The 26,349-nt window shown below is 34.9% G+C and overlaps 1 protein-coding gene and 1 long non-coding RNA gene across 3 annotated transcripts in view; both read right to left on the bottom strand.

The window, feature by feature from the left end:
• LOC149477658 (uncharacterized) overlaps nt 1-26,349 on the bottom strand; it is a 310,772-nt gene that overhangs the window by 111,242 nt on the left and 173,181 nt on the right. The gene's annotated exons all lie outside the window — the stretch shown is intronic.
• Nucleotides 1-26,349, bottom strand: part of pan (transcription factor pangolin) — a 148,244-nt gene that overhangs the window by 9,226 nt on the left and 112,669 nt on the right. For both annotated transcript variants that reach the window (XM_089710264.1, XM_089710263.1), the window contains exons 5-8: nt 6,067-6,190; nt 5,540-5,636; nt 4,917-5,012; nt 3,874-3,984 (exon numbers count right to left, since the gene is read on the bottom strand). In XM_089710264.1, coding sequence (XP_089566390.1) covers nt 3,874-3,984; nt 4,917-5,012; nt 5,540-5,636; nt 6,067-6,190 — 428 coding nt within the window. The remainder of the gene's footprint in view (nt 1-3,873; nt 3,985-4,916; nt 5,013-5,539; nt 5,637-6,066; nt 6,191-26,349) is intronic.

Genomic DNA, 26,349 nt, shown 5'->3' with positions numbered 1-26,349 from the left:
CAACAGAACTAATTTCATCATAAACATTTCTATAATAAGTTACAAAAAAATCACAAAAAATTGTGTTAATTTCATTCTTGACTAAAACTTGTATTTCTTCGATATCGAGTGTGCTAGTGTGCACGCGCCCTTAGCTAACTGGAACGCATCAAATATAGACTTTTCATTAGATTAGTTCTCAGAAAACACCAAATGAATGTGTAACTTCCTTTATGTGGAAGTTTAAAAATGTGTAAAACTAAAAATAATAAAAAGGAGTAAATCGAAATGGATTATAGATAGTTTCCGTTCGTTTGAATTAATGTATGAACGTTATTTCTTATTAAAATAACTTTAGATTATTTCATCGTATCTTTGTATTCTTTATTTTTTGTTACAACAGTTGTTTTATAAAATAAAAAAATAAATGTAAATTGAATTAATAAATTAAATGAATGGGAATACCTTATTTGTTTTTCTCCATTCATATCCTAAACACCTACATCATTAATTATTATTTACCCAATGAACCTATAATACAAGCCGTGACGTCATAAAACCAAAATGACGAACACTCATCAGCTGATAAAAAATATTTATAGAATAGTATTTTCCTCATAACCTTGGCCAAAAATTATTCTCCGATAAACATTTATATTGAAAGAAAACTTACCTAAGGGCGCGTTCCCACTATGTCGTAACGACTAATTTATCGTTCGACAACTGTCGTCTCTACCTGTTCCCATTATAACGATTGTTTGTCGTCAACATTTTTTATCGTTTAGCGACTGTCGTATCTAGCTGTTCCCATTGGATCGCGACCACATTTTATCGTTTCCTGGGAGTCGCTTTGTCGTTTACACATCATCAGCAAGCTACAAATCTAGTCGCCTCTGCGTTCGCTTGGTGATTACTAGTGCGTTTACTCTCCTGAGTTCAATGGACGTTATAGAGTTGCCGTCCACGATTTTTTATCGTTTTACGACTGTCGTGCTTGCCGTTCCCACTGTCACGACAAAGTGTCGTCACTGCAAAAACTGTCGTAGACGACAGTAAATTGTGTCGTTCTAAATGTGAACACCTCCATTTAAACATATAAGCCACGACACTTAAAACTACACGATTATCTGTCGTCACGACACGGTGGGAACGCGCCCTAACCTAACAATCCATAATCTATATTCTATGACATAAGAGGTCATCGAACTCTACGTACATATACGAACAAAAGCTAATTTTCGTAAAAATCAATGTCGTAAGTTAATCTCAAGCGGTTAGTTATCGCGAGACATTGTGCCCGTTACCTCGCTCGTCTCATATATCATCTTAATTAAATTTCTCCGGCGGCAGCTTATTTACATGATTACGTACCTGTTAGCGCGGTGTGAGTGCGCGGGAATCGAGATTTTTTTTTTCAAAATGGCGCAGATTTTTCGGTATTGAAACTTTTTGTTGAAAACCTATATTGTGAGAAGGGATTCCGTTGATGGTCCATAAATAAAATGTACCTAATTTATTGACAGGATTTACAGTTTATACGTAGGTACTTACTGACTGAAAATACATAGAGTAGTTTTGTTCGTTACTACCTATTAAGTTAAGTTTTTATAGTGAAACTGCTAATAGCTTTTATTTTTTGACAGACTTATTATTATTATTTTTTAATCCATCCCGCTAAAACTGCGACCACACGCTCGCATGCATGTTTGGAAGCTTGCGCTAAACGAGTGACGCGTTGAGAGGTGTAATATTACAAATAACACGCCATTCACTTGTTTTCGTATGAAATATTCCTTTTTATGAGTGTTGAATTAACTTTTATTTCTGTATAAATATGTGGTATTATATATTTATATAAAAACGGTATATTTTTTGGATAAAATTATGTGTATTATATCAAGCAAATAATTTTTTCCTTTCAAATATTGGGATTAAGAAAAGATTTTAATTGACAAATTGACAAACATTTTTTAAATCGGTCCATATTAATTTTTGTATGCTTATCTGAATGAAGGCAATAATATTGTTATACATAAAAAATAACGTACTGTTAATTTTTCTATATTAATATTATAATTATATCAAAACAATTAGATATGACACTATCAGAATGTTATCTAAATAGTTCTCAGTCGTGAGAACATTCACACAAATGAAACGCATGTCAATTAGATACATTCCTTTGTCAATTAAACACATTATGCCAAAAACATAACCTAAAAGTATGAAATTTAGCGTATTAATGTTTGTTTTAGCATAGAAAACTGATATACCTAAGTATAAACTAAGTCCTAGAATATATTTTATGTGTATTCTTTTAATACTTAACTATTGTATGTAAATGAGAAAAAATCTAATAATTTCTTATGATTTTAAAATGCTCATTAAAAATAATAAATTTCCACATAAAACATATTTCTTCTAAAAATTTACAAAAATTAGCTATAAAAGGTTACTTCATTTTTACTTTTCGACTAATCACCATAATTTTACTACAATTTAACGGAAGTTTTTGAAGTAAAGAACATGTTTAATATTTTTTTATAGAATTTATAGAATCAATTAGAATGTAAACTACAATTAGTTAACATCTGTCCCACGCCCCCGTTATCGTACACTTTGATAATATCACCCCTAATGGATGTAATAATATAAATTGAAAAAAAAAACGGAAAACTTCAAGGCTGTCATGTTTACAAGATTATCGAATTATGAAGGGTTTTTTTTATTTAATATTGAAAAATGAGATTTTTTTGTATGATATAATTAGTATTTTCTAATCAAAGTACGTTAGTTTCATCTAATATAGAGCACATAAAAATAAGTGCTTGATTCTTAATGACTTCTTAATGATTAATGATTCTTGAAACTTATAACTTAATTTCAATAATCAATAATAATGAACAACGTACTTAAACGATTTTGAATTTTTAGGTGTAAGTTTACATGTTTTGTATTATACACAATTTCATTTTATTGTAATAGGTATTTTAGTGTAGTTTATAATATAAATCATTATCGAAAATCCTTCGAACAAATAAAAAATCCAGCAAAGCAACGCAAGTTTGAAAAATAAAATAAATATCAAAACATAATTGCTACTTAACATTTACACATGTATTATTAGCTCGATAGAAACTTCAAAATCACACCCTCAGCTTATCTCTCCGATCACCCTTTTGCGCACAATGTAATTTGTAAGCCATCGACAAACGGACAAATTGTTTTCTATATTATTACTTGCGCGTGACTCGGTATTAAAATGCTCTACACGTAGTTTTAGTGCTCTATTAGCTAATTTTATTGTTCGTAGAAATAGTGTTTGCGATTTTATGTATCGGGAATTAGAAGTATTGAAGATTATTTAAAGATCCATCAGCTGTTATAGTACAACTGATTTCTATATTTTATTATTTTTTTGTGAGCTTACTAAAGCGCATTAGCGCTAGCTTTTATAAACTTAAGTAACTGGAGATTATTTAGATATTTTTATTTATCCCTACTTTCCCTACTAATATTATAAATGCGAAAGTAACTCTGTCTGTCTGTCTGTCACAGATGAATGTAAATGAAATTTGGCACAGACAATCTTTAGACCCTGAGAAAGAACATATCTTTTAGCAAAGCCGCGGGCGGAAGCTAGTTTTATATATGTACATATTTGTTTACTTATATGTACTTAATCATTCAGCAAAATGTTACTTCTTATTTAATATACGATTTCAATCAATATTATGTATTTTTGGTTTGCTCTTTTTTTTGTTGTTGTAATTGTATTGTTGTTGTGCTCAATGGTGAACTTCAATTCATAATGGGCTGACGATAATACGATTAGCTTTCAATTTATTTCTGTAAACATTGAAATTAGTATATGTATTAGTTTATTTCTCTTACCTTGAATGATGTGTAAACAGGTCAGACTTGGAGGGTGGTGGGGGGACCAGCGCGGGGCCCAAACCGAGCCCCAGACCCCCACCTAATGTCGGCGAAAACCGGTATAATTCACTGTAGAAAAAAGGATTATTAATATTTCGTTAAAATAGATATTTGTTTGTCTGGCTACATGGGTAGAATCTGAATCGGAACAACGAAGTCCGCATTAAAAAAAAACCATTATAATATCCTCTCTTTGTGATATTAGTAAGGCTGTATAGGTAATATAGGTAGGTAGATTAATTACACGAACACATTTTTTTTCTCGCGATTTCGAACAATCGAAGTATCGAACTTGTGTACATTTCATGATGTCATGTCAATAAAAATTATTTAAGTATACTTTACAGTAGTTCTCTCTTGCACAAAATTTCACCACCAGATACGAAACAACAATTTTAAACATACACTCTTACGATACAAAAAATGTGATAAAAGTAATAAATTACAATAGGAGTCAAAGATAAGCTGAAAACCATTTGTGAAATTAAGAAGTCGTGTACGATTCATAATTAGCCGATTATCGACATCGATAATCGTTATGATCGATGTTTTCTGCGAATTTCGAACAAATACAGTGTAAGATTATTTTTTATCTTCTTACGGAATATTTTGATTCGTGTTTTTTACTTGTCTGTAATAATGTTTGAATTCACACTGAATATGTAATGACTAATGACATTTTGTAATGTTACTTTTTAAAACTAAAAATTAATATTTTGCCTACTTGTTAAGTATTTCAACTTAAAATACAACCTAACCGCGATAGGAATATTCCAATGAAAGGTTTTCGTGGGTTATAATTAGCCACATATTTTTAATTATCATGTTATCACAAATCTAAATTTCGAACAAAATCATTATCAAATTATATTGATATTATTAAATCTTCATTTACCAACTCGTCTTTCCTACACCCTATACATATGTGTATAAAACGTAACAAAAACTTCTTCAGCTCTTTTTCTACCCGTCTACTGATCTATTCGTCTATTAGCACTTACCTTGATAGACTAGATGTGCTGATTGGCAGCGACGTGGGGTACGGACTCCGGAAGCCACTCGCCGCTGAAGATATAGGGTACATGCTTGGAGTATGCCTGTGGAAACGATTAATATTGTACATTTTGACAGTTATAGTCTGAGAGCTGGGTATTAATTAATTGTGATAAATTATAAGAGCATATAGAGTGCAAAATATATACAATTTTATTGAAATTACCAGTTAGAACTTAGAAGTTATTTTCCGAGGTTATACTTTTGTAAAATAGCTTTTTTTACGCATCTGGCTAACTCAGCAAACTTTTGTTCCTATTTTTCTGTAATGATAATATGATGACTTTACGGTCCAGCGACTCTGGTATCAACTAATCCGCCTTACCAAAATGACAAGTATTTGTATTTGTTGAATATAAAAACTAAACAAACCTAATCTTAAATGTACCTACTTTTATCTTACAAACTCAATATAATAAATAAAATATTAGTTGGTCCCCTTTTTGCTAAAGGTCTGCCACACTTTTGTCTTTTTCTGTGTTTTTTGTATTCATTATTCTTGTTATTATATCTGTTGTTGGCTTTTGGCGAAATAAATTATTCTTATTCTTTATTCTAAAATATAACTTACCACGAGGCAGCAACCTGCGACATCTCCGGACTTAGCATGGGGTAGGGGTAGGTGCCCCCGGGGAAAGGGTACATCGGCGTCCGCGCTAGACCCGCCGCTGTAATATATTGTATATGTTTGGTTTATGTGGAATATATTAAATGTATCGTAATAGGGTCTAAATATACATATATAGTTTTATATATAGTATATAGTTTTATAAGTATGGAAAAAAGGTTGACTAAGTCACAATATCAAAGGATGATATGACTAATTCCATTAATAAGTATTTCTAGTATTTTGATTTTAAATTTGCTCACAACTAAATTGTTTTTTATTTAAAAAAAAATCTATGAAAAATTTTCTAGTTTAAGATTTTAACTTTAAAGTTTAATAGTTCTAAAATACCTTCGAGCTATAAGTTGTCTGTTATACAAATATTTTACTTGAGCATTTATTTGTAATTAACTTTTGTAAGTCAGGTTATTGGTTCTTCTATTTGTCATTTCCATACCTGTACAAATAAATTAAATAACAAAAATATTTACCCAATTTAGAGTCTAGCTGGTAGGGAGGGGGGATGCCCATGTGCGCTGGTGGGGGTTGGCCCAGGTCTCCCCCGGGGCAAAATAACGAGAGGCCACCACCCGCTGGTAGACCCATCTTGCTTGCCTGTAACAAAAAAAATATCGTTAAGTATGTTGGTTTATCTTTAAAAAATCTTAGGACTAAAATATGATTATAATTATAAGAATAATATTATTTTGAGATTATTTTTAACAATGATACACCTCTGAAAAATCGCGCACTTAAATTTTCGGTTTATCAGTATTTATTTTATGCATTTTTAATGACATTTGTCTACAATCGGCTTTAATTTGAATACTCTATTTAATAAAATAATAGATTAAATTGTATAATAACTAGCAACCTAATCTTATAAAAAATAAATAAAGAAATAACGAAGCAATATCAACATCGATTATTCAGTATGACACGTCTTGAAATGTATTAACATTTGCACAACTTGACAGTAATCAACATAACTTACAATTCCAAATACGAAACCTAATCTAAACGTCTATTCGAAACACGACAAATAACACAAAATAGCGTATTCAATAAGCTAGCTAGTTGAGCGCCAACAAGGAAGAACAAAACCGAATGGGGGGCATAGCAAGACGCGTCATTAGCAAGTAAATTGGCGACCGGCGTATAAATTTCGTTCTACCCTCCAACGCCCAATTATGCAAAATGGCGCCCAACGAGCACCATCCAGACGCGTTGCGAGTACCTCACCTCTAATTAAACTGGGTCTTCTTTTCACCACTTTATTATGCGAAATAAACGACAGTATCGCAGCTGACACTAAGGATTAAATTAATTATCGCATTCACGGGTTCCGTATGCGTTTTGTTAAACTGTTTCAAATGGGAACTGATTATAATTGCGTTATAGACTGGAGTGGAGGGTGTGAACAGCGACACTCCGATGCTATCTGCGACTCGCGCGTAACAAGAAATGCCCCATTCAAATATTTAATTAGGAGCAAAGCTTTGACCGGGACACTTGTGTCATTTTGAAAAGATACACCCGTCTTACAATACACTTGAGTGTACGCGTGATCTTTTCAAACATCATGTAATCAGACGTCGTCAAGCCAGTTAAAATATCATAATTTCCATTCAATTAAAAACGAAACTCGTTGACAATTCCTTCACCGTTTCTTCACATTCGAGCAGGAACTGCTTATTAAGACTATAATTACCACGAACAAAGACTCTCCACTAATTAATAATAAAACACGCACAAACAAAGCCCTCCATTCACGCTCGGGACAGCGGATAAAAAAACGAAAAGAAAAAATAACCGAAACGGTGGTCGAAAAGCCTCGACATGCGAGGACGAACAAAAAGAGCCCATAGACAATGATGACAGTCGAGACGCATAATGCGGGAGCAGAGCGCGTTCTTAATTTGAAAATATTTCCATAATAAGATTTGTCTATGGCGCGACCATTAACAAAAGACCAAGGCCGCTTTGTTCATTCGACAGCGTCGCGATAATTAAATACAAAAAATTAAACCACGCAATTACTATGGCTACGATGGCATAACCTCGTAAGTTCCCTAGTTATTAGCTAAACAACTTTACTCGTTAAAACTTGCGTTTTTTGAAATTAGTAGGTTCGCGTCTTTTCAGTTCTCGGCGTGTATTGAGAAGGTCCCTAATGAAGGCCAGGTGGAGTGGCCGGCTATTGAAGGAACGTCGAGAGGGTAGTTATTGAAGGCGCATGAAAGCCGCGTGACGTCACCGCCACTCGAGCGACAAGCTCCAGTCGCTAATTGGAACTCGTGGCGATAGGACGCGAGAAATGTTACCTCAATCGACTAATACTTCAAATTTGAATGGGTTTGTTAACGAGCGGCCGGTTGAATGTTACGAATGAAGTCGAGTGCGCGGTTAGCGTTCGCTATTCGCTAACTAGGCGTTATACGTACTTACATTTTTATTGCCCGTCTCCGAGATGGAAATCTCAATAATCTCGGTAGCTGTCGATGTCACGAAATTTCCTTTCAAAATGGAATTTCACTAGCGTCGGTTAAACGGGCCCACACAAGCGTGCGGCGTACACCCCTTTGGTTCACCAATGCGGACGAAGTAGGGCGTAATATCTTGAGAGTTCGCCCCCGGGGTAGTGGGCGTGGAAGTAGGATGCTGCGTTGCCATGGCGACCATAGGGGTGAGCGTACACGTGGCTGCGACGGTGTGGGTGAGGGGGGCGCTTGTGTTAGTATGAGTTAGTCTAGGTATCAGACGACCTTGGAAGTTTTGGTCTACTTGCACTTCCCTTTTTATTTTGCTGTGCGACTGAAGAACTGACCTTGAGATACGTGTCAGTGTAATTACGTTGTTCCGTCCCTACTTTTGCGAAGCATATTAAATATTAAACAACGTACTATGTTCACAATTAACAAATACTATTCTTATTAAAACCTAAGTTTATCTTCATCCTACCCATTCCTTACAAGTTTCTTTAAGAATATAAGACATAAAATAATTTACAAAACAAGAAAATTGGCGACAATAAGCTGTAAAGTTTTATATTTAAATTCCAAAAAGCAATTTCTTATTCAATCTGTAACCGGAATCCGGATGTCTGGAGCGGAACTTCATAACGAGAAAACTGATTCAAGTTATAGCTGTATCAGCAGATTCGAATACTGTTTGATATTTGTTTAAAATTACTTCTAAGTATAGAAAATTCTAATTATCTTTAACTCTACATTGCTTCTATTTATAACTAAACTAAAGGTTTTTCTTGCTCCTGAGTTAAAAATGACGAAAGAAATTAAAACCCAAACATAAATTAATCTAAGTTTCATTATATAGGATTGATATTAGAACCGATCTATATTAAAGATTGATAAATAAAAAAGTGTATTTATAAACGTACAATCGAAAATCTTTAAAAGAAAAAACAATACATCATAATACAGAAAGCCATCTACAAACGAGTATGGCATTTCCCATTGTGCCAGTCAAATAAAATCGTTACTTAAAAGCTATAGAATATTCAAACCCAGGGGATGAAGGGGTGGGGGTTGTTGACCTTCTTCCGGAGGCTTACACAAGGAAAGTCGAGAACGAAATTAATTTTGGAACGGGTCAGCGGAATATAAATGATGAGGTATGCAAATTTAGCCTATGAAATTATATCTTAGGCGTCCTATCGCCTTTACTATATTTTAATTAAATTAACAAGAAAATTCCTATTTATTAACATTCAATGAATAGCTACATAAATATTGTATAAACACCGATATTCATTTATAAGTAAATGAGTTTAAAACAGAAATAAATAACATTTAATATTCGAATGGACAAGCTGAGATAAGGATTATTTCAGAACCGCTTTCAGGCTTTCATGGAAGTGCATCCTATAAATAACACGTACAATTATGAAATATTTATAAAGAAAATGTTTTATAAATATAATCTGACAAATGAGCTTTTATATAATACTTGCATACATTTCGTTGAAACAAAAATGTAATATTATTTTCTTTTCAGTACATTTGTATGAGGGCCGCCAATTATCCTGGGGTCCGGAAGTAGAGGCTGTGGAACCAAATAGGGGAAGTATACAATGTTATAATATTGCGTATTGTATTTACTGCTTTACAAATTAGGGATAGTGACACTCGCTTTGATTACCTATTGTATAATATATTTTAGGTGATCTCATTAAATTCTTGTCTCCATGATTTTCTCTTTGAGCAAATTCCAAATATAAAAGCGAAATATTAAAAAAATATGTTTGATTTTTATTTATTCAACTAGGTATGTTAGAATATCGGTAATTACTTGACATCCTTTTGTATTGATAATCAAAATTCAAAACTTATCAAAATTCAAAACGTAATATCCTGTTTTTCTTTTCTATAATTGAAAAATTAACAGGATTATAAAAACAAATAATCGTAAATCCCCTTATCGTCAATTGTTTATTCATTTTCCAATTAATTCATGAAATATTTTGCATTGCATTACTTAACTCAAGTGATAACGCTGATAAAGTAAAACGTAAAACTTCAACAGATATTTGTCTTATTTGTTATCTTCATCAAACCTGACTTTCCCTAAGACCCTGCTAATTCTAACACGCTAAGCCCATATTAAGCGGTTTAGTCAAAAGCTCGTTACAAACAAGACAAATCAACTATATACAAAACAAACACACAGACAGTTAGTGCAATAATGCATGTAGCAATTTATATCTTTCATAAGGGATGTGCCAAGGGCGTCGGTATCGGAGGATACGAAATGAGCCGGCTATCAATCTCAATCTGCTAACGTGTAACCATTGAGTCATTGGTAGCGACAGCAACGACATTGGTGTTCAAATTATGGTACAAATAATCATTATTATGTCTGTGTTTGAAGAAAACACGAGGTCAAAGCTTGTAGTGAAAACGAATTAAATGTTAACTAACTTAAATAAGGATCTGCCAAATTGGAATTAAAGGCTCTATTACAAACTCCATCAAAAGTTTTTGCCAACGGACAATATTGCAAGTCATAAAGTGTACAAGAGCTGAAAAACCTTATTAATGCTTAATGGAAATTGAGACATCAACACACTGCAAACAAGGAAATTGTTCAAAGTAAAAACACACGCTGACCGAATACAAAACCGTCAACAGCTATAAGTCTAAAATAATAAGATAATATAACACGGACGGAAATTCCATCGAAAACATGGAATGCAATAAAAATAACATTGCCCATCCCTTTGTTAGCCAAAAATGGCAAGCGCTAAAAACGGCGTATATTTATTGAATTTCTTTGCTGACGGTACAACAAAATCGTTTATTTGCACATACACAATTTGTTTATTTACTTTGTCAGGTCAGGGCACTGCATCTTTTGGGTTTTATTGAAACTTTCACCGTGTACAACATATCGTGCCGCGTGCCGAGAATTTTGTCCATATCTCGCCTCTCGTTGCTATTACAAGAATTTTCCAGAATGATTCACAGTAGCTAAACTATGTCTTATCTGGGGGGTGATAGAGTTCCATTTCAAATGGGACGGTCGAGTTTAAAATTAAATCCAACTGGACGATTGTCTCCTCGGCTAATCGTAAAAATTCTCGGCGGTTTCAATTGCTGACACGTCTGCGTGTCATATGCACGGATTGGTTATCCGTTGCAATAAAACATGTTGAAGCTATATGGGCTCAGTGTATTTGTAGCTAACGTTGTTCAGACATACATTGTTACAATTAAAACTATAAGCAGAACAGAACTATCGCCCAAATTAAGATTTAATCATGTTAGTACACAGCTGTTTTAGGATTGCCATTGAATACTCGTAATCCTAATCCTGAAGAACTAATACGAAACTTTCGCCAAACCAATCTTATACCAATATAGTTAAAGTAGAAACTGTTCCCAAAGTTAAATCTATTGATATTATAAAAATATTGAATGCTATTACCACTTTATGACACGAATTCTGTCTCGTTAAAGACAAAGTGCTCTAACTAGACGAGGCAGTTCAATAAAAACCGAAGCAACTCAATAATAGCGGCATAAATACAATCACAATAATAATGTAATTGACATGAACCTCGATCATTTAACATATTAAAGGGGCGATTGTATTTAATAACAGAGAGAGGTTAATTTTCCTAGGCAGCTAATATCCATGTCCACATTTAATTACTTATAATTTCGCTTTAGCTTTCTATTTTATGATATTGAATAGAAAAGGATTATTTTGCTGTTTAGACTAAATTAATACGATTTTGGAATGTTTTAGTTATGGATTGTCTATGACAAAGTTAGCGCTAAAGAAAACACTAATAAGACCAACAGTAGAGTTACTTCTGAATAGTTTTTAGGGTCATCGGATCAATTCCCACATTTAGAATGTGTTATAAATTTCTGTGAATTTTACCAATTAATTTTATCAATTCAACTGTATTCTCTTGTATATTAAGATCGCTTTTAAACTAATATATTTCTTAGCAAACTGGATAGTTTATACCTAATGATGCATAAGTAAAAGGTAACATAAATATGCCGTGAGAAAAAGGTTCCGTGACAAGTGTCGTAGACTTAAACGGGGACAATTAAGGCCTAATACGTCAAAGGGTTAATATAAGGCTGTCCCGGGGTAATGAGGTCCAATCGACCGGTAATTGACGGGTTGATTTGTTTAGCTTTGAATGCTGTATATTCTAGTTTCCAGAAATATTGAGTTAAATAAGTAATTATGGAAAAACAAAACACATGTTTCCATCCCACATTAAAGACATTACTAAACCAAATACATACACTCGGTCAGTTTTAAAAGATGAAACTATGGCATCTCTATAGCTAATCTATCAAGTATCAAGGGTGTTACAAGTTTGCAAAAATACTATATTCAAACTACATTAATTATTAATCTTACTTGTTGTATCAAAACATAGATCTTCATATTATATGTAGTAAAAAGTTAATTTATTCTCCTTGTACCAATTACATAAATACGCTGCACCAGAAGGCATTACATTTCTAGACTTTAGCCTTTTCTTTGTTAAATCGTATTCTTACTTCCATATTACGCTTTGCATTTTCCTTTAAAGAATCCTATTAATTTAGCGCAGTATATACCGTATAGATGTAATGTACAGGTGGGGACGGGGTAACCCTGCAGTTGACGGCGCCCGCGGCGAGGCTTCAAAGGAATATAAATGTATGAATTGTTTAACGAAAATCCAGCCGCGGGCGGGTCCTTCCGACCTTCGGGAAATGTTTAGTCACGTGTTAAAGTAACTAGTGGATAATCGATTGGGTGTGGCTGTTTTGCAATGTTATGTATATGCTATGGTGTGGCAGTTTTTGATAATACGCCTGGTCGCGCCAATATAAAAATATACGTAAATATATTCTCGATATGAAAGTGGACTGTATTTTGATCTACGTGGTGTTAGCAAAGAGGGATAGACAGGATACACACGGCACGTACCTCGTCGGAGGGAGTAGCGTCCAGAACACACGCGCCGCCACGCGGTCAGGGTCCTCCAGCTCGCGGCGGGCAAGAACGGCGTCCAGTCCCACACTCCACACAAACACACACGCGGCGGTGAGCGCGACCAAGGGCCGGGGCACGGGATACCCCGGTGGTGTTACAAGGGCACAATGCCTGATGATCTAGAGAGCCTCGTGGAAGCTCTCCGGCGGTGGCCGAGTCCCGAACCTCGCGAAGGAACGGAGCGAACTCGACTGACTGCAGCGACACGAACGTCGCGTTCACGTCTTATTGGACGTGTCACGTGGTTAGTGACCACGCGATGATTGGTTGTGCTCGTATGTAGGGAAGGATGAAGGAACACACCACAAACAATAAACGTTTAATTTCTACATTTACTATTTTAATTATATTGGCGTTACCATATCCACCCGCCCTAAATGGGTCACCATTTAAAACCAATCATAAGATACAGCGAAAAACTATGACTCTAGGATCGCATAATGCGCGCGGGTTGATAAAGGTCCTAAGAGCCACGGCGGTAATATAAATAACAAGTTCTATGGCTCTAGGAGCGCAAAATGCGAGCGGGATAATAAAAAAAATCCTAAAAGTCACGGCGAAAATATAACTAACTAATTCTATGACTCTAGGATCGCGTAATGCGAGCGGTGTATAAAAATTCCTAAAGTCACGGCGGTATTACAACTAACAAATTCTATGACTCTAGGATCGCGTAAAGCGAGCGGGGTATAAAAAATTCCTAAAGTCACGGCGGTATTATAACTAAGAAACTATAAACGAAAGCGGTGCAAAACTTAAAATTAAACTTAACTAACTGCGGTAACATACTAATGCGATATAACTATTGTCTTGGAAGCGGACACAAACGAACGACCGGGCGAAGGTAAGTTCCCTTGGCGGTTCTAACTGTACAAACGCGCGCGACGTCGTCCTTTGAAGGATGTACTTTCTCTACGACGGCTAAAGGCCAGGTTAGGGGCGGTGCATTATCATTTATTACAACCACGACCGTTCCAGGAGTAATAGGTGTCGAAGGCGTATTCCATTTCTGCCTAACCTGCAAACCGTGTAAGTATTCCATTCTCCAACGTTTCCAAAACGACTGGACTAACTTGTCCAGTAGCGAATGCCTATCAAGCAAACTGACGTGATCAGATTTGACTTGCGGTGCGGGTAAAGCTAATAAAAGCGCGGTAATTAAAATAACACGAAACAAATGTGTTATAATATTCATATATTTAATATGATAATAGTCAATGATCATGATATTAATGTGATCATTGCGCGGTAATATCACTGGATGCTTATGTGCACATTCCAGGGCGGTATCGCTTAGACGTCCGATGAGGATAAGTCTGTTGCGAATAAAAGGCCTCAAGCGGTTGAGAGCCTGCGAATAAAATTTATAAAAGAGTATATTATAATACTCCTCTGCAAAATATTTATTTTGCAGGGCGGGAATAATTTTATTCTCAGCGAAATTAGGTTCCTCTACGGTCATCATAACACCGCGGCGGGGTAATAATATAAGGAACCTATAAATATAAAATACACGACGCGACGAGACGCGAAGGGCGGTATCGTATAAAGCGCAATGCTTTATAGGCGGGCACACAGTGTGCGCTATTAATTTTCGTTCGGGAATGTCTGCAATAGACTCACCATTGAGACTCCTAAGAGGCCAATCAGATGGGTCCGAACGAGCCCACTGGGATCCGTGGAACCACAGAGGGTGCGGTACGAGATTTTGTGGCGAAATGCCACGCGAAAGAATGTCAGCGGGAATTTCAATACCAGAAATATGGCAGAAGTTATCTGATGGGATTTTATACACGACTGTGGGAGCAACGAAGCCCATCATGTCCCACAGACGGGCGGTAATTGACAAGATGGAGTGCTTAGTGCACATCACATCGGCGGGTGCGGTAATTTTAAAATAAAAATAATTATGAACAGTAGACCAATGCAGACCAAGTAATTTATGTTGCACGGTCTTATCAAACTCCACCGCGGAGGGTAAAAGTTTGTGCGAAGCGGGAAGATTATCTAACACATTTTTGCTATTACTATTCCATTTAATAAGATCCCACTGAGCTCCCTTAAACAAATCGATGAGCTGCTGCGACGCGGAAACTGCTTCACATTCCGTGGGAATAGAGAAGGCGATATCATCCATATACAACGAGGAAGACGCAATGCCACTCGCGAGCGGATATTTCGCGCCGTCATCTTCTACGAGCTGTCTTACCGTGCGCAGTGCATGATAAGGACTAGACTTGATGCCGAAGCAAACTCGATTAAATTGATAAAGAAGCAGCGGATCCTGCGGGCTGAAACGATATAAAAAACATTGAAAACGACGATCAAACTCACGCACGAATATCTGCAGAAACTGTTGGCGGCAATCGGCGGTCATGGCAATCGCGTGGAGACGAAAACCTAAAATTATTGTAAACAAATTGCCTTGTAAATTCGGCCCAACATGCAGAAGGTCATTCAATGAACGCTGGCTTTCAGAAGTTGGCATGCTAGCATCTAAAACCATGCGCAGCTTAGTCGACGATTTATCCTCGCGCAGAACAGCGTGATGCGGTATAATATAAATAGGTGTAGGGTCACGCGGATCATACGGAGGCGCGGGTGAAATATAATTTTTCGTTAGATAATCTTTTATGACGTCATCATATGCCAACCTTAATTTAGGTGAAGCCTGTAGCTTTCTTTCGAGGCACATGAAACGCTTGCGGGCAATATTAAATGAGTCACCGAGAGTGTAGAAATCGTCCTTAAATGGAAACGAAACAATATATCTGCCACTCACGGGGTCGCGGGTTGTAGTTAATTTATAATATTCTTCACATTCAACATCATCGGGATGTTGAACGGGCGGTGCGGTAGGAAGCTCCTCGAGCTCCCAGAAACGCCTGACTAATGAGTCAATAGCGGCGGTCTCTTGAACGTGACAACACGTCAAGGGCGGTTTATGTATGTTAGGTATGGTGGGTACTGAACCCATTATTACATAGCCTAACACCGTGCGCAATGCAGCGGGCGCCGACGAGTCATGAGATGCATGAACTACGTCGGGGAGAAGCAGATGAGGGAACAGAGAAGCACCGATTAATAAATCGATTTTATTTGGCGTACCAAAACTCTCATCTGCGAGCGGTAAATGCGAAATATGCGATAAGACAGAAGTGTCTATAACAGCGGTAGGTAGTAAATCCGTAACATGATCAACAACTAGCGGTGAAATATTAAAAGATATGTTGTTGTCAAGACGCGAATAAAATTTTATATTTACGGAATTGCTATTTACAATTTTTTCTGAACCACCGAACCCCTTAATAATAGTACGTTCGGTTTTCTGCGGTTTAATACCTAAACGTTCACAACATTCATTCGTAATGAAGTGACTTTGCGAAGCGGAATCTAAAAGCGCGCGAATAACAAGCCGTTCGCCTTTGCAATTATAAGCTACGACTTCAGCGGTTGATAATAAAATAGTATGTTGTTTATTCGCGGGCGCGTTGCATTGAAATGCGTTATCAGTATCAGCTGTATAGCTAGCGGTACATAGCGCAATGTCGGAGCGGACGCACTCGCCCGACGGCGGTGACGGCGCAGGCAACGGCGGTGTGCTGCGCGGCGGGGGGTGAGACGCAGGCGCGGGAATGTAAGATTCGCGTTTTAAATGTAACATCGTATGATGTTTTAATTTACAAATGCGGCAATTAGAATTAGACGAACAACTAGAAACTCGATGTTTTATACTGAGACAATTTATACACGCGTTTCTATCCTTTACGTATTTCAAACGTTCCTGCGGACTCATTTTGTGAAAACTTGAACATTTAAATAAATGTTGATGCGTTATATTTGTACAAAGACAACTATATGCGGAATCAGCGGTTGTTACGTAAGACTGATACGTCTTAGGCGGTGCGGAAGAAGTATTATTTAAACTGCGGTTATAATTATTATTTCGAGGCGGTTTATTTATTCCCGAATTTGTGGAAGGATGAATGCGTTCTAATACCTTCGCACGAGTTTGAATAAATTGAACTAAGTTATCAAAAGTAGGCATTTCACTACCAAACTTAGTCTCGAAAGCGCGAACAGTATCTGAATCTAACTTCTTCAACGCGATATGAACAATCATTAAATCTGTAATATTATCTAACTTTATATTTTGTAAGGCGCGCACTGCGCTAACAAAGTTATCTGTAAATAAATCAAAGTTTGTTGCGGACGGAGAATGCAAAGGTTTAAAATCAAACATTTGATTTAAATACGCGGAAACCAACATACGTTTATCATCATATTTATTTTTTAAAGTTTGTAATATTAAATTATAATTTTCAGCGGAGGGGGTTATACCAGCTATAACAGTTGTGGCCTTCCCCGTTAATTTACCTAGTAAATAATATAAACGCTCGGCATCTGTAAGGCCGGGATTGTTATGAACAACTGATTCAAAATTCGAAAGAAACAGCGGAAATGAGCGAATATCACCCGAAAATGGTACTAATTCGATAGGCGGTAATTTAGGCCTATTTTTATGCAAATTATTAATATCTCCGTGTGACGGACTTGGTTGCGAATATTGCGATTTAATTCTTTTAATCCTGCTATATAAAGACTCGAATGCAACGAGGCTTTTATAATCAGGTTTCGCGGCGGGAATTAATGATAATAAACGAGTATTGTATTCGTCTAAACACTGTTTGTAATCATCGCGTAATGATTCTACCTGCGCGGACTCGTCAAGGAAACTTTCCATAAACGCAGCGTTGTTATGAACGTTCAAAGACAAATCATAAATTCTTTGCACCATTTCGAATATAATTTCGCGTTTAGCTAATAACATGGATAACTGCGAATCATTTATATCTTCCGAATCATTAACATCCGAAGCGTCACTATCAGGTAACTTAGTCATTTTCTTAGGCGGCATTTTTAATAACAAAAGTATATATTCAAACAGAGAATGTTACAATACAAGTTACAATAACAAGTAATACGACTAAATAAAGTAGGTCAGCGACGCAAGCGTAATATGAACCGAGTATGAATTTTCAATATGGTCGGATTATAACAGCGGATCGCGGAATGACCTAGATAACGTTATAAATTTCGAGCGCGGGTAGCGGATAAATAAATATGATGAAATATGTTCGATTTATAATGATTTTAGCGTTATAACTGCGGATAAACGATATGAATATAGTTTTAATTAACTATTTTAATAATAATATACGCGTAACTTAATGTTACGGGCGGAATAAAATATATTTTAAGCAAAAATAATAGATGACGCAATGTCGATCTATGCGGTATATTATAGTTATTTCACAATGAATGTACTATTAAATCGCTTATTAGGGCCTACAATGAGTATCCTAATAAGGGCGGGTTTAAAATATATTTTATATGAATAGTAGAAGACGCATTGTCGTTCTATTATATGCGGTATATTAAATAGTATTTCGCATTGAAGATACTACTAATCGCTTATTAGGTCCTACACAATGAGTATCCTAATAAGGGCGGTGGAATCATCAGGCATTATCCTGCTCGAAGTGACCACTCAATGGTCGCGCCAATATAAAAATATACGTAAATATATTCTTCGATATGAAAGTGGACTGTATTTTGATCTACGTGGTGTTAGCAAAGAGGGATAGACAGGATACACACGGCACGTACCTCGTCGGAGGGAGTAGCGTCCAGAACACACGCGCCGCCACGCGGTCAGGGTCCTCCAGCTCGCGGCGGGCAAGAACGGCGTCCAGTCCCACACTCCACACAAACACACACGCGGCGGTTAGCGCGACCAAGGGCCGGGGCACGGGATACCCCGGTGGCGTTACAAGGGCACAATGCCTGATGATCTAGAGAGCCTCGTGGAAGCTCTCCGGCGGTGGCCGAGTCCCGAACCTCGCGAAGGAACGGAGCGAACTCGACTGACTGCAGCGACACGAACGTCGCGTTCACGTCTTATTGGACGTGTCACGTGGTTAGTGACCACGCGATGATTGGTTGTGCTCGTATGTAGGGAAGGATGAAGGAACACACCACAAACAATAAACGTTTAATTTCTACATTTACTATTTTAATTATATTGGCGTTACCAACGCCCTTCATCTTTGTGCGGATGATATATCGATCTGTACATGAGAAAAGCGGATAGTACATATTTCCTTGATAAAAAAGAACTTTTTATATAAATAAATACATTAGTAGATATAGAGTGATAGTAATATGACCATAAATCATATCATAAAGGAACAGAGAACTATACAAAATGCTATTTTCTACTACCATTGCATATGACACAAAAACATTAAAATTTCCTACACCCACATTTAATCGAAATAAACACCGGTAGACGACTGACATCAAAAGGAAAAACTAATGCGGCAGACCTCACTTCGCTATAAATATTAACGGGGGTCGAAGCGACCGCGCCCTGTCATTTGAGGGTTAATACAATATCTCGTAATGCAGGATGGGATTCACGGATTTCGCGTATTATCCGACTTGGAAATTTTTTTTTCTGAGATATTTTTTTGGTGGTCTTTTCTTGGTAATGTTATTTATACATAACATAATGATGTATTCTTAAAAATTCATTGAATGTTTAAAAAAATATTTTTATTTGCTTCTCATTAAAGTTTATAATAATCATCACAAGTAATTGACCTTTAAAGCTTAATATAAATATTTATTTTAAGATATTCAGTGACTGTGTATAATATTTTTTCATAAATAAAACAACAATTATTTTAAATGTGTGATCAAAATATTATACAACATACATAATAGGTAAACAGTAAGACTATATTAGTATTAAAAACATCAACAAAGTAATGCAATGTTTGACCCGTTTACGAATTATCACATTGTTTGTAAATACCCACAATCTACAACAATTATAATTATTAACAACATATTTACATTTTCACTAAAAACAATGTTAAAATTCATAATAATATGCACTATATTAAAAAGGTAATTTATTTGACTTTAGTCACATGAAAATAGTTCGATACGATTATTAAATTTAAATTACCTACTATGAAAACCGTATCAAAAACTATGAAGCTCTTATGAATGTCTTTGCCCTTTGGGGAAATTTGGAATGAGAGTAATTCAAGAGCCAAAGTTAAAAGGAATTTTTTCCTTAGTTTTTATTTTTCACTGTTTGTATTTTATAATAAAACATATATTTTTCACTAGCTGTGCCGCGCGGTTTCACCCGCTAGCAAAACCAAGTATTTTTATAGCTCATAATATGTTATTATACCTACTGTATCTATATTACTGTAAATTTTCATCCAAATCTGTCTAGTACTTTTTGAGCCAATTCGTTACAAACATACATACAAATCTTTCCTCTTCATAATATTCGTACAGATTCGAGCTTCATACTAGATTTCCTCCTGCACCAGAACAAAATATGCGACCACAACATATAAGGAACGAATTTACAATTCTAAGAGAAATTTAATCTGCTCAAGTTATTAGCAAGCCTCATTTTCAATTACTGTTCATTAGACTTTCTCACACATAAAAACTGAGATCCATAAGGCTCGTAAGTTGTTCCTATACGGTAAGGTTCGGTGCAATAAGTCTATTTTAATTACAGCCGTCGATATCAGTAGATTCCTGTCTTGCCTACTCGGGAGCTGTGTTGTGTAGTGATGTGCGGTGTCGGTGGTGTTGTCGATAGTTTTTTTATCGGTGTAGATGTGATGTGAATTGTGATGGTTTGTGGCCATTGAATGCCATGTTTAAATGGTAAATGCAAAGGCAGAAATAATTTCCAGATTAATTTTTTATTGCATAAGTTCATAAATAACACTTATTTTAATTCAAATTCAATATGATATTTATATAAAGTATCGTATTAAAATTAACATGAAGGATCCTTTAGATATCAATATACCTTGAATTAAAACAAACGAGAAGCGGCGCACCAATTTAATAAAAAAAAAACAATAATATTAAAATTTTGATAATTCGTTAACGATCCTCGAGCCAGTAAATGTGCGAAAGTGATGTTAATATGCAAATGAAATCGTTTCCACATGTAAACTTGTGCACTAATTTTAGCATAATCACTACTTAACTTGATTATACGCAGCGCGAATGCGAAATGGACATTCCGAAAACATAATTAAACATCGATATCGATGAAATTAATTCGATCATCGATTCTAACACTATCTAACACAAACAAGACTCGATAACGAGGTGAAATATTCACATCGCGAGATATACAATCAGTTTTGTAGTTGTCTCTTTCGCGCTCGGTGGTTTAGAGGGCGCGGCGGCGGGGAGGGAAAGGGACGGCGCGTGCCGGCGGCACCTACAAAGGGGTCGACTTCTCTTTGATCTCGCCGACGCGCGTGCGTACGGCTATTGGAGTCTGTGTGAGTTTATGCAGATGAGACGGAGCTGAGAATTTGATAATTGCAAAGATTTATATGTGGTTAGCGATTCTGATATTGAAATGTTTTAGAACGTTTTAATTGATCGTGTTTGCGGATGTCGTTGTTCTTGATACGCTTTCTATTTCCTTATATGGTCATGATCTAGATGGGAGATTTATTTTAATTTCCTTATAAAAATGCTTTTAGTAGACCACGATTTCGTTTGAAGACGGAGAGATAAAAGACAGCTTTGCTTATAAAAATATATTTTTGTGATGTATATTTCTAGTTTCTACTGTGCTAGAAGTTCTACAACAACTAATAATAAATACATGACCTATTTTTCCCCAGTTGAACATTCGCAGAAATTATATTTCTTACTTTGAAAGTTAAAAAACTAATGAACTGTTTTGATAAAACCAAAAGGCAGAGGCTAAGTGAAGTTTCACTCAGTTTTGGAGATCCCAAAGCCTTTCAAGAGTACTTAGTCACTTCGTATCAAGTAGGCTTTTGTTTTGAACTGTTGCTAAATTTCTTACAGATTTCAACAGTAATTAAAATTATGATTTGAGGATTTTCTTTTATCATAATTGCATTCAATTATTTTATAGATACTGTATAAATAATATTTTTGTTAAAAAATTGAATCCTAGCAAGAAATGTTATAGTGAGGCTTTTTATATGTTTTGAGGAAATAATGTTGTCGGGTAATGCAAACTTTTGCATTTGTTGCAAAATTGATCAAGGCATTTATCGTTCCTTGCGTTGTTTGAGAGTATATGGTAGAGGCATTTCACATCTGCCTCACTGATCGCTTATCTTGATAGGGTAAGCTTTCTTTATTCCAATATATAAATAAACGAAATTCAGGTGAATTGTTTTTGTTACCACTAGGGATTGATTGATCTTGTATTTTATTATTAGTTATTACTTATTACCCTTAGTAGTAACAAATACATACTAAAGTAAATTATTTAGAGACAGGATGTAAATTCTTATCACTATTTAATCAAAATACAACTTTAATTATAAATAATCAAAAATTTTCAAAATACATGCTATAAAAGCCTCAAAAACAAGTTTTTAGCTAGCTCAAAGTTTCAAGTTACTATTTTAAGTTACAACTCCAGAGCTAAGTGAAGCTAAGTCCATTCAAGTAATTGCTTATCGAGGCCATGTAATGAGGCGTGACGGATTAAATGATAACAGATAATCCGTAGGTGTTTCTTATCAGTAATTGATAAGACTACCTTGATTTGGATGTTTTCTGTTTGTTGTGGAAGGACATGAAGATTGAAATACAATTTTATTAATTAGAGTTAGTTTTGGTTGTAGAATAAATATGAAAACTAGTTTTATTTCAGCTAACTTTATTTGTTAATGAAGTGATTAGTGAAGAATTCATTGTAACGTAAATATTATTTCTCATTTGCTATTAAATTAAATTTATTAAGAAACGATTTAAAAACAGATTAAAGAAAATATCCCGGGTAAATCGAAAACAATTGGTACACAAGAATTAAAATAAAGAACACGCACCTCAAACGGTAAAAAAACAACACAGAAAATTTTCGCGAATAACAACAACAGAAAAGTGTGAAAATGAAAGGCGCCGATTTCCCTGTCCATTGTCGTTTGTATTATTTTTTCATCTTATTTAGCGCTTTGTCGGCATGCCCTTTGAAGTTGTAGGGGTGGCACAAATTGCGTCACGCTCGTATTTTGTAGCGTAAACATGATTACCCCTACCGTTTGCCGCGAATTTTCCATCGAGGAAATAGTGAATTTCGCGGGTTAATCGAAAATGTTTCGAAGTTGAAATTCGGGACAGGATGAGAAAGTGTAATTTGTTTTTTGCATGTTTAGGTATGTATATTGAATAATTAATTGTGGTGTAGAATAATTTCCTTAAAATGACATGTAGTCAACATGTCATTATAGGAAATTATTTACTAATATCGAAGTTACTGATTGGCTAAGCAATAATACTGTAATAATTACTGATTGAATAATTGATAATTTTCAGAATAAAAATAATTTCGAACAATATTATAAGTATATATACGTATAGTATAACGTTATCAAAAAGTTTTTTTTTAAATAGTTATATAATTCGACATTAACTCGATTTAAACAAATGAGAACAAAAAGTAAGATCAAAAAGCGTTCGAGTAATCTAGGCGAATAGAGTTAAGCGTGTGTCGCGAGATTTGACAAGTTGAAATGTCAACAGTCGCTGACACTGCAATAATGTTGCAAAATATAGTCTGTACAATAATCTGACCAAAATTGGAAAAAATGCACAATAGACGAATTCACAATGATACAACATTTCAAAGTAAGTACCTTCTTATATATTTATTCATTTGACAATAGATTTTTTGGTATACTACACACAGAACCTCGTGGGTAAATCGTTGTTAATATATTTTGCATAAGATACCATTATGAGACAAAAATACAGGAAATTTACACGCACACATACACAGAAAACTAGCTATGTCAATATGAAATTTAAAAAAATTTTTATAAAAATCTAAAACTTATATTATTGCCATACTATTGATATATTTATATACTATTGATTCCTTTCGATATATTTATATACTGGCAAGGTCCTACCTAAAAAACGAAAGTATACTTAGCAAAACAAACTATATATTTGAAAAATAAAAAGATATTAAATATTTTCATCACACCACTCCAATAGCACTAGTCAAAAATAGCCCAATTTGTTTCGTGTTAAAATCATAAATACAGCAACAGCTCTTTAAGTAAAAGAAATATCTTTAAAAAACTTTTCGATTGCGACGACACCTGTCATCAAAACAATTTGACGATCACGATCTTATAAATATTATTTTATTAACTACACACTTTTAAATAGGTGGTGATATATTGTTTAATAATTAATAGTATATTTATTTTTAATATTGAAACGACAACAGACCTTTTAGGAAATTATTAAAAATCCCTTCATTACATGTTGGTATGACCCCTTGTTAAAATCGTAATGGATAACAATAACTACAAAGACGAAGGGTAAGGTTGTTTTATAGACCGAATATTTTTCTTTTATAATACGGAACAATGATTCTGGTAGATGCATGAAGGATCAATCAAACCAACCTACTGTATAGTCATTTCAATTATTATCGCAGGAAAAAAATATTTATCCGAGAAGAAAATATTAATATTAATTACTCTGTATATTTTTATATCAATAAAATAAATTATGTATATAACGCCGTTTTAAAATGTTATCTACCTGCATAATTTACGTAAATCTTACTGCTATTCTAATAATATAGAAGGTAGTATCCCTAAATCTTAAAAACCGCTTCGTCATTCCCCACCACATTATAATCGTATATTTTCCAAGATTCACATAAAGATATGTAAAATATAAGTCATTTATATACAGAAGCGAGATCCGAAATTAAAACCATCGATAAATCATAACACCCACTAACTAATGTGGATATAAAATGAGCAAAAATTATGAATCCACTAAGTCAGGACTGCCAAATAATGTCATAGTGCCATAAATCATACATTCAAATGTGTTTGGGACACACTATTCGTTTCAATATAACGCAATAGGAAATGTAATGCGCTTTCAAATAAAATATAGTTGTGTATAAGCTTAGACAAGATAAGTTGGCTTTAGAAAATATTTTTCCTGCAGGAGTAGTTGCACTCGCAATTGTTTCATAAATTTGTCTATCTGTTTACATTTCCGTAGGTCAAATCATTCAAACTAATGTAGTGTTTAATCAATCAGATTACTCAAACGTTATGTAAATAAATTATATGGTCTTACCATACACAGTCACAAGTCCAACATGTTTAAAATTACGTCAACAAACGTTCAAGGCAAATCACTTCTAATTTATGTGATATTATACTTTATCCAATACACCATTTAAATATAATACTGATTACCAATATTTACCACTCGAAATAATTACGAAAGAGAATCAACATTTTGCTAACTAATTGCCATGTAAACATCACAAGGGTTCTCCATAGCATTTAAAGACTATCCATTTATTTACATAGATATACAATCTAGATGTCCGTATGTCCTGTCCATAATAAATCTAGGCGAAACTTCTTCAAAGCGAATTTTTAAATATGCATAAAAATGTCAAATGAGATAATTGATGGCACTATGGCGCACTCGGAATGAATTTTAACGAATGATATACTCACAAAAGACGGCAAAACGATTTGTAAAAATAAAATGTGAAGACAGAAGACCGGTCGCGTATACGATATTAGTATTCCACGCGCATTTTCTTCGCAGTAAAAATTTCGCGAATTCCGCTCCGAATCAAACAATAAATTGACGAGTTTTTGTCAAACGCCAAAGAAACTCGGTCATAAAACACACGATGTCGACGATTTTGTAAAACGACCGAGATGTTATAATAACCAACTTATAAATATTCATGTTTAGCAGAACCTATAGCGAGGCGAACAAACTGCTGATATCTATAAACTTAATCACGCATAATTTAAATAAGATTTACGGCCGGCAGTCAGATTTCGTCCCAGTTTCACTGACAGAAGTTGAAATGATACCAGAACAAAGTGTAGCGTTCATTCCGAATATTATGGCCTCTTAGATTTTATGGGGGCATAATAAAAACCGAAACTGGCAGCTTTTTTTAGATTAAACTGTTGTAGATTAATTTTATAGAAGTTCGAGTTGATGGACCACAATAAAGCGTTCGTTAAACGATTTCTGGGGATAATCAGTGATGAGAGAAAACTTTCGACGGAAATTATATACTGTTTAATTATGTTTACCTTTTAAAACGCCTGTCTAAGAATTGTTTG

The sequence above is a fragment of the Colias philodice genome, chromosome 24, assembly GCF_061535455.1.
Source record: "Colias philodice isolate Cphi_HAF_F1 chromosome 24, ilColPhil1 Martin Lab GWU primary, whole genome shotgun sequence".
NCBI lineage: Eukaryota > Metazoa > Arthropoda > Insecta > Lepidoptera > Pieridae > Colias > Colias philodice.
Note: the sequence above shows the minus strand (reverse complement) of the source record. Positions and strands in the feature narration are given on the sequence as shown.